The following is a 16,554-nucleotide window of genomic DNA, read 5'->3' as shown; positions in this document are numbered from 1 at the left end:
TTTGGGCCTCCATGGTTCGAAATGCTCGTCACGGCCAGGCCCTGGTTCGGGTCGTGACAAAAACATTACCAATGGTATGTCTAGACCAATAGCTCAAATTCTTGGACAGATTACAGCTCCTTGTAACCCGGTTGTTGTGTCCAGGAATTGAGAAATTTGAAGTACTTGGTGATCACTTGATTACTGTTGTAATTCCTCATGAGTAGAACATTATGGTCTGACCAAATTTTGGCCTTATGACCCACTCTAGTGTTTTGAAAGTGGTCCAACCATTGTTCATTCGTGAGAACTCTATGTTGCCTTTCATTGATTCTTTTCCTTTTCCTCCTTCCATTACACCATGTGAATCCATTACCTGTGTACCCTGCATCATGAAGGTCACACGTGTCAATACAATTAAGGAAGTCAAGGCTCTTGCTTAACCTATGTTGCTTCCCCCCTTTCTTTTCCTCAGGAGACAGAATAGAGTTAAAATCTCCAAAAACTGCCCATGGACCATGGATAAGATCACTCATGTCTCCAAGATTTTTTCACAGATTCTTCCTCCTGGTTATTGTAGATTTGGCATAAACTGCAGTAATCCGGAAAATTAATGCTCCTTGTATTGTTACACTTAAGGGTGATTTCCTGCTTCTTGTTGGAAATTACTTCACACTCGAAGGCATCATTCCAGAAGATCCAAATTTTACTATTAACGTTGTGTCAGGCATGATCCATATCAAGTATGACTTTGAAGTCTTCTAGCTGATCACTGTCAAGAAAAGGTTCTTGGAGAGCCACAATCTCAACCTTATGAGTGTAGATTAATTTGATCAATCTTTCTGTAGCCCCTTTGGACTTCATCCCCCTTATACTTCAAATTATGATAGTCATCATAAAGAGGTTGTAAAGGTGGCTTTATTATGAGAGTATCCAGGAAGTCTTGATTGACCTCTTTTTACTTTCTTCTGTTTGTGAATGTTTTTCCTTGGTGAGAAACCTTGGTTGTTGATAATCTCATTAGTTTCTTTGCTGACAGGATCCAACACTTTTTGCCTTGTAGGAACAAAAGCTTCAATGAGACTGTCTGCAACCTCTTCATCAGAAGAATAGTTCTTTCCCTCATTGTCTGATACCTTTTCACTTGTGTTCTCTGCTTCTCCCATTTCATTGTTCGGATTGCTGCATTTGCGTACCTGTCCTTGTTGCATGTCTATTGATCTCAAGTCGACTACCGATTCATCATGGAGGTCAGGAATGTCATTAGTTGGCTTTAGGAAGTTATTAGTAGGCAATTGTCACAAAGTGTTCCTTGTCTTCTCTCAGATTATGTTGTTCTGATGCTCCCTGAATTGCGAATTATTTTTAATTTCCATGTCCTCTTGTACCTTACTGATTTTCTCATGTGCTGCATCATGGATTGGGTCCGTAGAGGTCCCAATGTGTTCCTTTTGCAGATCACTTGCCCGTTTCTTTGGAGTATCTGTGACCTTGTTGCCTTGATGTTCCGGTGCGATATCTGCCTTATCTGTGTTGTTTTCTTTTCCTTTTGGCTCTTTGAACTTGCTAGTATTCATGACCTGTGGTTGTTTATAAGCCGTCTTTTTTTCTTTCTATTCTTCACTTCTATGAAACCTTTTTCCGCGTCTTTCTCATCTGTTGCTTGTTTATATGATGTATTTTCTTTTTCTTTCTATTCTTCACTTCTATGAAACCTTTTTCCGTGTCTTTCTCGTCTGTTTCAATATCATTTCTCCCTTGTTGTTCTGTTTGTCAACTGAATTTCCGATCTTCATGTGTCCCTTTTCTCTCCGTCGTTTTCTAATTCTCTGACCTCTCTTCTTTTTGCTTCTTCTTTACATCTAGCAAGGTCATGGCCTTGCATTTTTAAGATTTACAAAAGGCCGACACCCTTTCATACTCTAATTTCTGGTCATAACCTTTCCTTCCAGCCCCCTCACCTTCAAGATCTACCCAAACACAGTCTGTTAAAGGCTTCATTAGATTAATTTCCACTCTTACTTTAGCCAAATGAGGTCTGGATTTTCCTATAGTAGACACATCTTCTTTGAGCGGAGTGCCCGCAATTGATAAAATTTGTTTTAGATATTCCCATTCGAAAAAGATGGAATTTTAATTCAGGCAATAAGGCCCACCCGGTGCAAGGGAAGATTCCTCATTGGGGTTGAAGTCCGGAGTCCATTTTAACATGGAAATAAGACCCACACTGATGCAAGGGAAAATTCCTCATTGGGGTCGAAGTCCGGAGATTATTTAAACATTCTCATCAAAGATCCATCAATGTCCATAAAGCGTTTATTAAACAGAGGTGAAATCTATTTCATCAGTAAAATTAATAAACACATGTCTGTAGTCATAAGCTCCAATCCTGACCTTGCCCTTTAGTGGAGTTTGTTCCAAGAATTTTGGTTGGATAAGCTCAATTCTGGGCCTCCCCATCGTGTATTTGCTGACCAGAATTAATTTGCATTCCTCCGCCATTACACCATAACAGTCAGTAGCTTTGAAGATCACAGCTGGTTTACCATTGTGGGTTGTGTGTTTGGCTATCACTAGATTTGTTAGTGGAGAATTTTCAGTACAGGCTCCATTGAAAGCTTGAAAATATGAGGGTTTCTGGGTGCTGGTGCTATTATAGTTAATTGGAGTTGGTGGGGGATCCTTAGGCTGAGTGATATGCGCCATTTTCTTTGCCGAAGATAGCTCCATGGTGGTGTCGCGTGAACTCACACAGTGATGGAGATAGCTTTTAAGCCGTTTGGAGTTAATATGGAGAGAGGAAAAAATTAGTGTTGAAAATTGGAGCTATATTTGACAGTGAATACAAATGGTGTTATTTTTGAGTAATTTGGAGTGAAAATAAGTGAAAACAACTTTTTGTTCTTTCTCAATTTTCTTGAAAATTCTGGAATTCAACTTCAAGTTGAATTTCAATTTTTCCGGAATTTTATGACCAAACATGTTTTCCAGAGTTCTAACTCCAGGAAAAAGTGAAAACTTTTCATTGTAAAATGCCCTCTTAGCTGGGATTAGTTATGGTGGGATTATTTCTTACCCACTGTTTGGTTTGGTGTATTAATGATATTTCTGTCTTTAACCATGCTTATCCTTGTATTAATAACCATTTATTGTAAATATTATGGTTTGGCATGTATCAGTTATATTCTGTATAATACTGAATAGGGTGCATGTATTAGTTATGCATAATGCTGAACTACCAAACAATGGATTAAATAATATAATGACTAATACATGTATTGGTTTCTCTACTACATCCTACTAAACGACCTCTACGGGGTTACGTTACCCGCCACAACAAGTAATAAATCTAGCTCAGTAACCTAATAGACAAAGTAAATAACATATACACTGACATGAGATGACGTTGCCCATTGGTGTATAAAAGTTGAATTCCTTGTAGATGAACCATTACTTTAGAGCTGCCATGTGGTTTAGGAAATTGTCTTTTTGGGATGTTCAGTTGTTTTAACTAAAGATTGGAATTATACGCTGGTGTCAATTTTGTCAAGTACTAGTTTCAGTATGGGGCTGAATAGCAGAATAAGAATGCTGTCTGGAGAGCATAACCTTGGCAAAGTAATTTCATCTCTAGTTCACCTGGTTTAAATTGTCATTTTTTGTCTTTGGTCTGATTGTCTGAAAATTGTGAATGATGAAACAAGTTCTATGATGATTCTGTAAAGACATATGGATCAACAGGTGCACAATGTGCTTGAAATTTGCTATAGGTGGTGTTGGAAAGCCTGAGGTTTTTTGGTTGGTGGTTTTGCTTCAGGTGTAGGTATGGTGACTCCCCTTGGATGTGGAGTGAAAACCACATGGAAGAGGCTAATAGAAGGGGAGTGTGGTGTAAGAGCAATATCTCCTGATGATTTGAAGATGAATGGTTTTGACCCAGAAGTTATGTCGTATACATTTGATCAGTTGACATCCAAAGTTGCTGCAATTGTGCCCTGTGGTTCTGGATCAGGTGAATTCGACGAGCAGTTGTGGCTAAACTCTAAGGTACCGCCCAACCTTCAATGTCTATATTAATCTTTGTTGTATGAGTAGAAATGTTCTGGGACGAGGTCATCTACTGAAAAGGTAAAATGACACTTTTTTTCTTTGATAACCGTGGTGTCCGGGCCAGCTTGCGCGCACCTCGACTAAATCCACGGGATACCTGCCACCTCCCACCAGCAACAGGTACCAGGTAACTCTGTCCACCAAGGCTAGAATAGATGGGAAGAAAACACCTAGTGTTTGTCTCTAAGAATTGAACCTGAGACCTCATGGTGCTCATCCCAACTTCATTGAACCACTAGGTCACACCCTTGGGTGCTAAAATGACACTTTTTCTAAAGTCATCATTAGCTCATGCACTTCCTCTACCTTGTCCTAATGTCTTGTACCTTGTGCCTCACTCCTCCATCAACCCACTCTTTACTCGTAACAGCCTCTGCTGTCGTATCATGGCTGTGTTAGATTCTCAACCCACTGCCTCTATCCAAGAATACACTTCATTGTTACACAAATTATTAACGTTTAGGGCTCGTTTGGTACGAGGGGTAAGGGATAACTAAACCCAAAGTTAATTTTAGGTTGAGTTTATCCTATGTTTGGTTGGAGTACAATCATGAGATAAGTTATTCCGGAATTAGTTATCTCAGGATTGTAGTGTTATTTTTATCCCACATTAAAGATGGAATAACAATTTTTGGATAATCCAGGGATAACTTGATTCCCAATCAAACGAGCCGTTAGTTTTGGAACTCTTTACAACTAAATGATGCAGGACATGTTTTAGATCCACTTTTTCAGATAAAAGGTTTTAAAAAGGACCTCTTTAGGAATACAAATAAAAAAAGTTGTCTTTGTTGGAGAATCTTCAGCTTGGAAGACAAGCACATGAAACGAAAATTAATTTGTGGCAGCCTTTCGTCCTATGTTATGTGACCTTTAAATGGTCTTTGATGATTTTCTTTTTCCTTTTTTTTAGGAAAGGTAATGTCTTGATGATTTTCAATGGAACATATTACAAGTGATTTTGATTTATGCCACGATATAGACGATTTTGTTTACTTTCTCAAAAAAATAGTCGATTCTGTTTAAAAATGTGTCATCATATAAACGATTTAGGAAAAGGTTACATTCACTTAAAAGTCTGTTGCTTTCAATATAAATCATAGAATAGAACATTTTAGTACTACTAGTAGGAATTGATGCAACGTGTCATACATTATATAGTTTGATGATGCATGCTTTCCATAAAGCGCCATGAGTAGTCATTATTTTTTGTTTGGTAATTGGCAGATTAGCAAATACCAGTGATTGTTGATGGAAGAAGAACCCTTTGAGATTAAACTTTGTTGTTGTGGAAACATACAAATACAGTAGGTATGCTAAAATTAGTGATATATCACTTCATACTGGCTACCAGAAGTTTTCCCCTAAGACTAGATAATGGTATACAATAGTTGAAAGAGTCGGTACGACAGCGGTGTTAAAATGAAACAATTGGTGCTTTAATTTCATTATCTCTCTACCCTTCTGTCTCTTCATGGGGAGAAAGGGAAAAAGATTCCAGAGATTATTGCGAGTGACAAATTTTTCAGCAATGCTGCTTTTGCATGACGACTCACATTGGTCCCATAATTGCCTTGTGATACCTACCTTTGACAGGAGCATAGATCAATTGCAAGATTTATAGGATATGCATTATGTGCTGCTGCTGAAGCTCTTAAAGATGCTAATTGGATGCCCAATGAGCAGGATGGGAAGGAACATACGGTATTACCTATTTTTTCCTGATGTTAGAATATCATTCTTTTTGCTTTTCATTGGTATCTAAGAGGAAACTATATCAGGGTGTCTCCTTAGGTGCTGGAACTGGAAGTATTAGTGACATATTGGAAGCGTCCAGAATGATCTGTGAAAAGGTTGGTTAGTAGCTGTATCTTGCTGAGTATGATGCAATAGTGAGACCATACCATCAAAAAAAGGAAAAGTAGTTAACAATGTTGTCATTTTCTAGTGGTAGCTGCTACTAAATTGCTGTGAATTACCCATGAATATATAGATAGTGCAATTACTACTGAGACATCTACTTTCTGATGCCAGAATATACGCAGGCTTAGTCCATTTTTCATCCCACGGATATTGATCAACATGGCTTCTGGTCATATAAGCATGAAGTACGGATTTCAGGTATGTAATTGTATTGTGGAAATGTATGAAAATTGTATAGATCCAAATTAATAGAAGTTCACAAAGCTTGGAATCAGTAACTTATTAGGAAAGGGAAAGGGAATTTTTTTTTTAACAAGGAAAAAGCTTGATTATAAGAATCTGGTTTAATTCTTTGTTATAGGCTTGGTTATTAGGACCTACAAGTTCTTTGTTATTCATTTATTGCCTTATACGTTGATCATCAGCTAAGTGATTATTTCATCTGACCTTATAATTGGAAAGCAGAAAAACAAACGGATGTTCTGTCGGATTGCCACGGAGTTTAAGAAATTAATTTGACTTCTAAATTGTGTTCATAGTAGTGAAAAATATACTAAAGAAATCACTGAGAAATAAAATTGATAGATAAAATATCACATTAAGCGTCATTTTGAAATCTTGAAAATTGTGACAGCTATACAGAATGAAATCATGAGAGCGCTGTTATGAATCTTCTGATAAGGGGCACTTCCCCCTTTTTGCACCAAGTTCCTCAGTTGATAATGTTCAAGTGAGGTCTTGTGGTCCTTTAAACAGCTCTTTTGAGTTCTGACGTGATCTTCTATGTAGCCTCAGAAATGACTCTAAATCTGTAATTTGTTGAATTTAGTTTAAACTAACCAGAAAATCACTGTCGAAAGCTGAGGACTGCAGAGTAGTAGCTAATGTTATTCTGGTCGTCATCCCAACTTTAAGCAAAACATGAGATAGCGCTCCTTGTTATTGCTGAAAGTGTCGCTTTCTAGATCTCAAGTTTAGTGTTGTAAATAAATCAAGTCAAAGGGCTTAGGAGAAAGGATGCATAAAAGTAGGTAGCACATGATGTAGCTCGTATGTACAATTCTGGATATTGGTGTTCTGTTGGGTTAATCTTGTATTCTTTGAAGAGTAATCTATTACATATATGCCAAAACCAAATCAAGATATACGTCTGTGATGCTTATGGATGCACTAGTTATTCACGAAGATTGATTTGTGACATTTCATTTCATATGAAGCTTTCATGTGATAATTGATATCTAAGCTATGTGTTTATGTTGGTTTCAGGGATTTTTTTTTTTCATGGGAGGCCCTAACATATTGGAATTGTACTTATCTTGTTTGGGTGATAATTCCTAGAATAATTTAAACTGGAAATGTATAAAGTGATGTCACTTTATCTGCTCGCCAACCCATGGCTGATTCACCATGTGTTAAATGCCAGTTGCCAAACGGTATATTCATTGTACTAGTAAGACTGTCACGTCCCAGAATAATCCCTAGACGTGACTGGCTCCCGCTAACACCACCTGTCGGGAGAATCAATCTTCCTTACACTTTACCAGTTAATAAGCACTAAAATAAGATATGTTCAACTCCAACGCATACAATAAATAACGAATAATCATTCACAAAAAAATTCATAATCAAACTATAAATTCAACAATCACTCGAGAACTAAATCTTTGTCTCAAATCCCACACTAAGACATGGAGCATCTAAAATAGAGTTACATGAGTTCAATCTTCAGGCATGCTAACCCAATGAAAAGAAACATAAATTAGATAGTCAAAGCTGAAACGAAAGCCTCCACGAACAAAATGTGAAGGCTCACCTTAGCAATAGAATCCTTACGAAGGAATCGTCACCCACTAGTTTCACCTTGCTCAGTAGTATCTGCAGACATGTAAGTAAGGAGTGAGCTATGTCTAAATATAACTCAGTAAGATTATTGGCTCGCTACTTTAAGTACTCTTGGGACAAGTATTAGAAAATACAACAACACCAATAACATAAAATTACTACACAGGAATTATATCATAATAAGGTAACCTACGAGGACTAACAATCCTTCATCAAGAACCATATACCTCAGTACAATTCATACAAATAACTTATCATAATTTGTAATTAAAGTATTTAGCCAACACCAGGAGTTTCGGACAACACACACAATGCGCCAACTATATCAGGAGTATACACAATACTCAGGGAAGCATACACAATGCCCCAATAGAATTAAAAAGCATGCACAATGCCCCAATGAATTAAGGGGCATACACAATGCCTCAATCTCACAGTACACAATCATATCACATCACGAAATAATTTATAACGGAAGAATTAGTATTCTTAAACATAAAGTATATGGGGATGGCCTTGAAGACCATTGATTTTGCTAAGCACACGCTCGTTCCAACACATGGACCGGACTGATAAAAATATATTTTAAAAACAAATTTGAAAAGCAAGCACCTAAAGCTTAAAGTCTCACTTACCTCGCTAAGGACAAGTTTCCCAACCTTGCAATTCGTAGAACACCAATCAATAGCCTCCAACGACTTCAATCTATGCAAAAATATTAAATATCAATATCAATTATGCTATTCGGGGTCAAGTCCCAATATTCCTAACATTTATGCTTAAAGTTAACCCTTAATATCTCACACTGTAAATCATGAATGAAGGATAATCTAACAAGGAAAAGCTGCCAAAACAAAACTTTCAAAATGCTGGCCAATAATTTCTGACCCTTAATGTCAATAATTTCCCTCATTCCGATCCAATCATTGCCTCATCATATTATTTCCTATTTGACAATTTGCTTAAAAGGATGGGAATAGAAAATTGAAACATCATCTGTGAGGAAAAATTGGTTTGTGGACGAAGGAACATACACTGCTTCCTTCTTCTTCTTTTTTTTCCATTGCCTATTCAACATTACTCAATATTAATTCCTTCACTTTAGCAACAGATAACTACCCATGCTATCTCCGATTTTGAATGACCAACTGATAACTATTAGAAAGAAATTACCACCTCTTGCTATACAGACTCGATGCAATACGAAAATATGCCATCATAATGAATTCGTGAGGTCATTACCTGAAGGTTAAAATCACTTGAAACTGCAGCAAAAGTTCTCTAAGCCACCCCTTGAAGTTCACCCAAAATAACACAATAGTTCACCTTTTTTTTGTTTCAACAGTTAAAGGATCAATTGCCCTAATATACTGCTCCTTTTCCGTTTCTTTTTAGTCGTGAAACTGAAACAAGGGAGTTGGTGTGGCCCCCTCCTTTTAAATTCTCTTAATTAATATTAATAATATGGCCAAATTACCCATTTACCCCTCATTAAAAGTCTGGGTTATTACAAAGGCGATATGATATCTTTGGCTATGGAAATAAGGATAAAATTAAGAAATAGCTTTTGCTCTGTAAGGTAAGAATTTGAGCTAACATGGGTTTATGAGACCCAATATTGTCTATGATAATAAATGTACCTTGCGCACAACCTCATAATCTAGCTCATGGGGCGAGAATTGCCCAATGCTACAAGGAGACAACAATCAATTTCCTCTACAACTGTAGGCACTCTACACCCCCTACACCTTGAATGGACATTTGGATCATGGACAACATGTGTCCATAACATGAGAATCCAAGCTCTTGTTTCATGACATGAAATGGACTTTGGGTCTCACTCAACCCTAAAAGCTAGCTCATGCTTTGAGGATTATCCCAGACCATATAAGGAGACATCAACCCATTTCCTCCACCTATGTGGGGCTGTTATGGCCCCGAGTTCTGGATTGAGTGGCTGGATGATTAATTTGGAAGTCAGGCCTAACATTATGGTCTAAGCCCTTATTTTTGTTTCAAGACTTGCCTATGATTGCTGAATTTTGCAGTTCATTCAAGGCAATTGCAAACCTGGGAACTTTTTTGAGAAAGCCTCGACTCTCTTGATAAAATTCAACTTGCTTTATTAATAATTTCAACTCTCTTAAATAGATGTTTAAGTAGCAAAAAGTCCTAACAAACTAGAAATAGAGAAAGTCCTATAAAACTGAATTAACAAGAGTCCTAATCCACCCAGGGAAGTTCTATTCTACTAACAAAACAATTCAGAAAAATTAATCATTATCTGTCCGATTAATCCTATTAATTCTTGCGTCTGGAATATTGTTTCCCTACAAAAGCATCAATAACATTAACCCCTTCCCGGAGGAAAAGCTTATACTCAAGCTTGAAGTTTGGAAAGGCAGATTTGAATTGATGCACTATCTCGGTATCTCCCAAGTGGAGTCTTCAACAGATAGGACGCACCACTGCACCAGAATTTCCTAACTACCATAATTCAGATGCGATTTGAGCACAGAGCAAGGGGTGGGAACAACATGTCCTTCTTCAACTGGTGGAAGAGTAGGTGGCGTTGTAGGTACCTTACCCTTGAATGGCTTAAGTGACATGAAACACATCATAAAGTTTGCACCCTACAAGCAAACCAAGCTGATAATTAACATAACTGATGCACTTCAAGCCTGCAAAAGGACCATAATATTTTGGTGAAAGCTTATGATGGATGCGACTAGCCAAAGTTTTTTGGCTATATGGATGTAGGTGTAACCCGACATAAGATCTTGGAGAAAATTCTACATTGCGCCGCCCCTTATCATAAACTGTTTTTATTTTGCGTTGTGCCTGTTGGAGCTTAGCTCGAAAATCCTGTAAGGAAACATCTCGATTAATTAATGCTCGGTCTACCGCATCAACTCAAAATGAACCAACCATGTAGGATTGCAACCGAGGAGGCTCACGACTGTAAAGAACTTCATATTGGGATGCCCGAAGTGCTGAATGGTAAGAAGCATTGTAGCAAATTCAGCTCAGGAATCCAGTCTGTCCATTTCGTAGGATGATCACCCACCAAGCATCACAAATACATCTCTATCGTGCAATTAACAACCTCAGTTTGACCGTCCGATTGTGGATGATAAGCAGAGGGGAAGTTTAATTTAGTCTCACATAAACGAAACAATTCTTTTCGGAACGTATTAGTAAAGAGACATCTCGATCACTGACAATTGATTCTGGTATCCCATGTAAACGAACAATGTTATCAAAGAAAATCTTTGCTATAGAAGTTGCGTTATATGGATGAGCAAGGGAGATAAATGTGCATATTTAGAGAATTTGACCACAACCACCAATAACATTGTTTTTTTTTTAAACTGGTAATTGTATTCTTTAGCATTAAGGGCTATGCTGGCCACCTTCAAAATGTTTAGAGAAAGAAAAAAAGATTACTTTCAGAGAACCTATAAAGTCCATTAATTGGATTTGCTCTTCTACACTCTGTTCTTTACACCAAAAACCTAGAAAAGTAATAACTTTCCACTTAATTTTCTGAATAGTGGATTCTTTTCCTTCAAAGATCCTCTGGTTCCACTCCTTCCAAATGGTCCACCAGATGCAAGCTGTGACTGTCCTCCACATCTTTTTTGGCTCTTGCTTCCTCCTTTTCTGATCCAGTAGCTAAGCAAGTCTGCAGTATGCTCAGGCATGATCCAATTAATTCCAGCAATGGAAGTGAACATTGTCCAAACTTGTGATGTTATTTTGCAATGCAAGAAGAGATGTTTGTTGGTTTCTAGTGCCTCTTTACACAAACGGCATCTAGATGCTATGTTGAACCCCATCTTTTGTAATGCCTCATGTGTCAAGCATGCTTTCCTAACTATTAGCCAAGTAAATCACTTTACTTTAGTAGTGGCTACGCTCTTCCAAATAGCATTCCAAGGTCCAGTTGATCTGCCCGCAGCTTCATTCAATCCCCTCTTGTATACCCTGTTAATAGTGAAAATTCCATCATTGTGGTGCTTCCAAATGAGACTGTCCCAATCTAAATTAGTGCTAGGGAAGTCTCCTATTAAATTTAGAAGATCAGCTACCCATGGTATTTCCCAATCATTTAGGAATCTTCTGAAGGTCAGGTTTCACCTTGAGGAGTCCACACTTCCTGTAGTCTGCAATTTGGATTCAAGCTTATTTGAGAGATCCATGACCACTCCAGTCCTCCTTCCAAAAAAGTACCACGTCTCCCCTGCCAGCTCAAGCTTTAGTGTGAGTATTGAAAGTCAATCAGAGATTCCTGATTGACTTCCAACCCCTAACCCCATAGTATTAGTCACCTTATTAGTGCACTACTGCCTTTCTAGACCATATTTATGTAGAATAATCTCCTTCCACAACGAAGGTTCTTGGTTAAATCTCGATAGCCATTTCAAAAGCAAACTCTTATTATGAAGTTTTAGGTTTCTCACTCCCAGACCTCCAAAACTCTTACTTTGCTGAACTGTGCTCTAATTCACTAGGTTGAAGCTTTTCTCAATTTTGTTTCCTTGCCACAAGAAATCCCTCAACTTGTTTAAAATTTTCACCACCTCACCAGGGATGGGAAATATACTCTATCTCCTAGGGAGAGATACTGTGAGTTCCAAAGAGCTAGTTTTTTTTTTCTGTTTTTTCTATTATTCCGTCGCAAATACTCAGCTTTGTGTTTATCACCCAAAGGCATTCCCAAATAAGTAGTGGGAAACTCCTCTGTCCTGCACCTCAAAATATCTGCAAAAGCTTGAATTTGCTGCACCTCTTTGACCGGAAAAATGTTGCTTTTTCTCCGGTTGACCTTCAACCCAGAGCAGGCTTTAAATACAACCAGAATCACTCTAAGGAAACATATTTTTTCTTCTTCAGCTTCACAAAAAACCATAATGTCATCAACATACAATAGGTGGGTCACCTCCATAATTTCATTGTTCTTGTTTCTAATGGCAAAACCCCTTATCCAGTTGCTTGTTGCAGCTTTTCTCATCAGATTGTCTAGCCCTTCCATAGCTATAATGAATAAGAAAGGAGATAGAGGATCCCTTTGTCTCAAACCTCTTTCAGCTGGAAAAAAACGCTCTTCATTTATCAGAATGGAGAACTTGGTAGTTTTAATACGGAACTATATCCATTTGAGCCACCTGCACCCAAATCCCATTTGTCTGAGTGTGTTCAACAGGAAGTTCCAGTTCAGATGATCAAAAGCCTTTTCTATATCCAACTTGCACATAACTCCTGGTACATCTCCTCTAATTCTAGCGTCAATGCACTCACTAGCAATTAGAGCAACATTCATTCTCTGTCTCCCTTTGATGAAGGTCATCTGGTGGTTGTTTATAACCTTGTTTCACCTTTTTTAATCTCTCAGCCAACACCTTTTCTATGATTTTGTAGACCCGTTTGCTATGATTTTATAGACCCCAGAGATTAGGCTGATGGGTCGAAAATCTCTTAGATCATTTGCCCCTACCTTCTTAGGAATTAAAGCTACAAAAGTAGCATTGAGGCTCTTCTCAAACTTATGATGAAAATGAAATCTGTGGAATGTCTGCATCAGGTCATTCTTTATTGTTCCCCAATAAACTTGGAAGAAAGCCGTGATGTATCCATTTGGACCGGGGGCTTTATCTGTAGCATACAATTTTATCCCTGCCAATACTACTACTTCTTCAAAAACTCCTTCAAGACTATCTTTTTCCCATGTACTTCATGAAGGTTCAAAGAAGGTCTCCATTTTTCTGATTCTTTTGTAAAAATCTTGATAAAATTCAACAATGTAGCCCTTAATAACTACAGGATCATTGGTTTGCTCTCCATTGATCAACAGGGAATCAACATTGTTGAGTCTCTTGTGTGCACTGGATGTTCTGTGAAAGAACTTAGTGTTCTTATCACCACTTTTGATCCATTGCACTCTGGATCTCTGTCTCCAATAGATTTCTTCATTTCCAGCCACCTCCTCAAATTCCATAGCTAAATGAGCCTTTATCAGTTGTTCATCATTATTTAGAGGTCTGTTCTCTTGGATGGATTCCAAGCTCCCAATTTGATCTAGGATGTGACTTTTCCTTGTCTTCCAGTTCATTCTATGCTCCTTGCTCCATTCTTTGAGTTTAACCTTTAACAAGCTTAATTTGTCGTCAGGATGTGGGCAGGAGTACTAGACACTACAAAAGAACACCACATTCTTGGACTTTTTCTTTGAAGCCTTCTACATTCAACCACCATTTTTCAAAATTAAAGAAAGACTTCCTAAAATTTTCATCTCCACAAGTCAAAATAATGGGGTTTCATAACCAAGGCTAGGAAGAGAACTTTGCCTAATCTGAGTGAACATTTCATCCTAAGGAAAAGAATACAGAAACTTGTCTATTCTAGAGGCATTCTTGTGATTTTCCCCTCCTCTCCAAGTGTAAGATACCCCAAAAAGAGGGGGTCTATGAGTTCCAGTTCATTTATGCAGTTAGAGAAATCTGCCACTTCTCCGGATAAGTTAACATAATTGGTTTTTCCTAAAGGGAATCTTGCTGTGTTGAAAATCTCCACAAACCACCCAAGGTCCCTCACACAAGCTCTTGACTGCCCCTGGTTCTTCCCATATATCCCTTCTTTCAATCCTATCACATGATGCATAAACAGCTGTGAGGCATAAACAACTATGAGAAACCAGTTTAAATCCTGGTTAATCCCACAAAGTTTACAAGTAATCATCGATTGCCACTCTCTACAACTTCCCCCTCCAAGCCCTATTGTCCCACATTATAGTAATTCCATCCTTAGACCCTAAAGCTTTCATCCATCTATTTCCCTCCAATTGTTGAATATATCTACCCATTATCCCATTTAGTTTTGTCTCCACAAGTCAATTATGTCCACTCCCTCCTATTGAATTCTATGTCCACTCCCTCCTATTGAATTCTACTTCTAACTAGTTCCCTTTTCTCCTCCCTGTTCAACCCCCGATATTCCATGCTAGAATTTTCAGCTTCATTAACGGCTGAATTAATTGTTTCCTTCCTCTGCTTTTTGAATCACTCTTTGGTTCTGAATCTTTGAATTTTACATCAAAGATAGATTTTTGAGCTCCTTTGAAACCACCTGTTTGTCAAGATTTCCTATTGCTGGGGCTTCTGTCTCTCTCCTTTGATCAATTTTGAGCAATAACGATGTGGCCTCTTCTATACACCCCTCAAAAGCAACCCCAAATTCTTGACTAAGTCTGACAATGTTTTGTTGGACCCATAAGTTTGCTTTTTTTCCTACTTCTTTGCTACACTCTGATGGGACGGAACAAATTGGAATTGGATCCCCCAAAAGAGTAATCTGATTCATAGTGCCTTGGTCTTGTATCTCCCCTACACTACCTCCCCCCCTCTCCCCCTTATAGTTGAATTTACTTCTCCGGCATGCAATTGAATTTCTGCTCCCAAATGATTGATTTCCTGTTGTTCGAGCAATATCCTAGCTTCGAAGGCTAAGCTTTAATCGACAAAGGCCAAAAAGTTGTCTTGGGTTTCTGAGGTGATGGGCCATAAATTTATTTCATCCAAGAAAGGCTCAACATTTTTTGGCTTAGAGGTCCGGCCCACAACCCTTGGCCCATCTGATATTTGCTGATTCGAAAAGTTAGTGGGTTCCACTAACACGTGGGATTTTCCCCCAAAAGGCCAATATCAGCTTTATATTTTGAACTGCTTTGACCCCTTTCCTTATCCTTGTCTTGTTGAGATCCTATGAACCTAGGGTTTTCAGACGGCCCTTCACCTCGAAAGAAGCCCCCTTTTTTCTGCCTTCTCCGGCCATAAAATTCTCGTTGGCGATGTCAATCGATGTCGGAATTTGTCGCCGGATCTTTTACACGAATGAGAATTGTTGCCGTGACACAGTTCTGAGTTTCTCTCTCCTAAACTTTTTCTCTCCACTAACGTTCTCAACAACGCTCCTTCTCAACGTCACTTTTGACGTGACTGATCGGCTCTGATGAAGCCGACGTCGGCGGCGTAACATCACCGGTGACAGGTAAGGGTACTACTCCTTTTCTCTCTCCCCCCTTCCCTCTCTTGGTCTCCCTATCCCCCCCTTTCAATTTCTTTCCACACTGCTAGCCGTTTCTCTCTCGTCGGCGGAGTGGGTTTTCCGTTCCCGACTCCGGCGATGGTGTTAGAAAAAGCAGCACTGACGAAGAAAGATGATTTCAGTGGTGACAGTGGCTGACCAAATCCCAGTCCTAATCTAATCTAGCGATCTCCCGGTGAATTGTCTAGTTGACCAGATTCCGGCGACACACCTTTATATATCTCGGTGAATTCTAGCCTTGAATTTTTTTCTCTTTATTTCTTTATTCCTTTATTTCTTTATTTTTCTAGCATCTGCTGTGTTTGAATTATGGTTGCAGTTTGAGCTTTGCGTGCGCCTTTATTGTTATTGTTGTTTTTTTCCTTGGTTGTACTTTGTTTTGAGTAGTGGCTTGGGTGGCACATGGTGGAATAGGGTTATGTCCTGGGGTCCTTGGGGGTCGGGGGGGGTGGGGGGGGGTTAGGTCCGACTTGCGGAGTGCGAGGTGTTAAGGGAGGGGAGAGTTGATAGTTTGAGGGTAGGGTCATGGATCATTGGGACCCTGCAGGATAAGTCGATAGAACTGATTAAGATTCTTAGGAAGAGAAAGATTAATAT

The 16,554-nt window shown here is 38.6% G+C and overlaps 1 protein-coding gene across 5 annotated transcripts in view; it reads left to right on the top strand.

The window, feature by feature from the left end:
• LOC107878191 (3-oxoacyl-[acyl-carrier-protein] synthase, mitochondrial) overlaps positions 1-16,554 on the top strand; it is a 35,408-nt gene that overhangs the window by 7,392 nt on the left and 11,462 nt on the right. For 4 of the 5 annotated variants that reach the window (XR_001676761.2, XM_016725112.2, XM_016725111.2 and 1 more), the window contains exons 2-5: positions 3,797-4,026; positions 5,686-5,793; positions 5,871-5,942; positions 6,124-6,210. Coding sequence is in view for 4 of the 5 variants with exons in the window: in XM_016725112.2 (XP_016580598.2) it covers positions 3,797-4,026; positions 5,686-5,793; positions 5,871-5,942; positions 6,124-6,210 (497 nt within the window). In the remaining variant the exon portion in view is untranslated. Of the gene's footprint in view, positions 1-1,042; positions 1,230-3,796; positions 4,027-5,685; positions 5,794-5,870; positions 5,943-6,123; positions 6,211-16,554 lie in introns of all 5 variants that reach the window. The other variant, XM_016725113.2, reaches the window with a different exon arrangement.

The sequence above is a fragment of the Capsicum annuum genome, chromosome 7, assembly GCF_002878395.1.
Source record: "Capsicum annuum cultivar UCD-10X-F1 chromosome 7, UCD10Xv1.1, whole genome shotgun sequence".
Lineage (NCBI taxonomy): Eukaryota > Viridiplantae > Streptophyta > Magnoliopsida > Solanales > Solanaceae > Capsicum > Capsicum annuum.
Note: the sequence above shows the minus strand (reverse complement) of the source record. Positions and strands in the feature narration are given on the sequence as shown.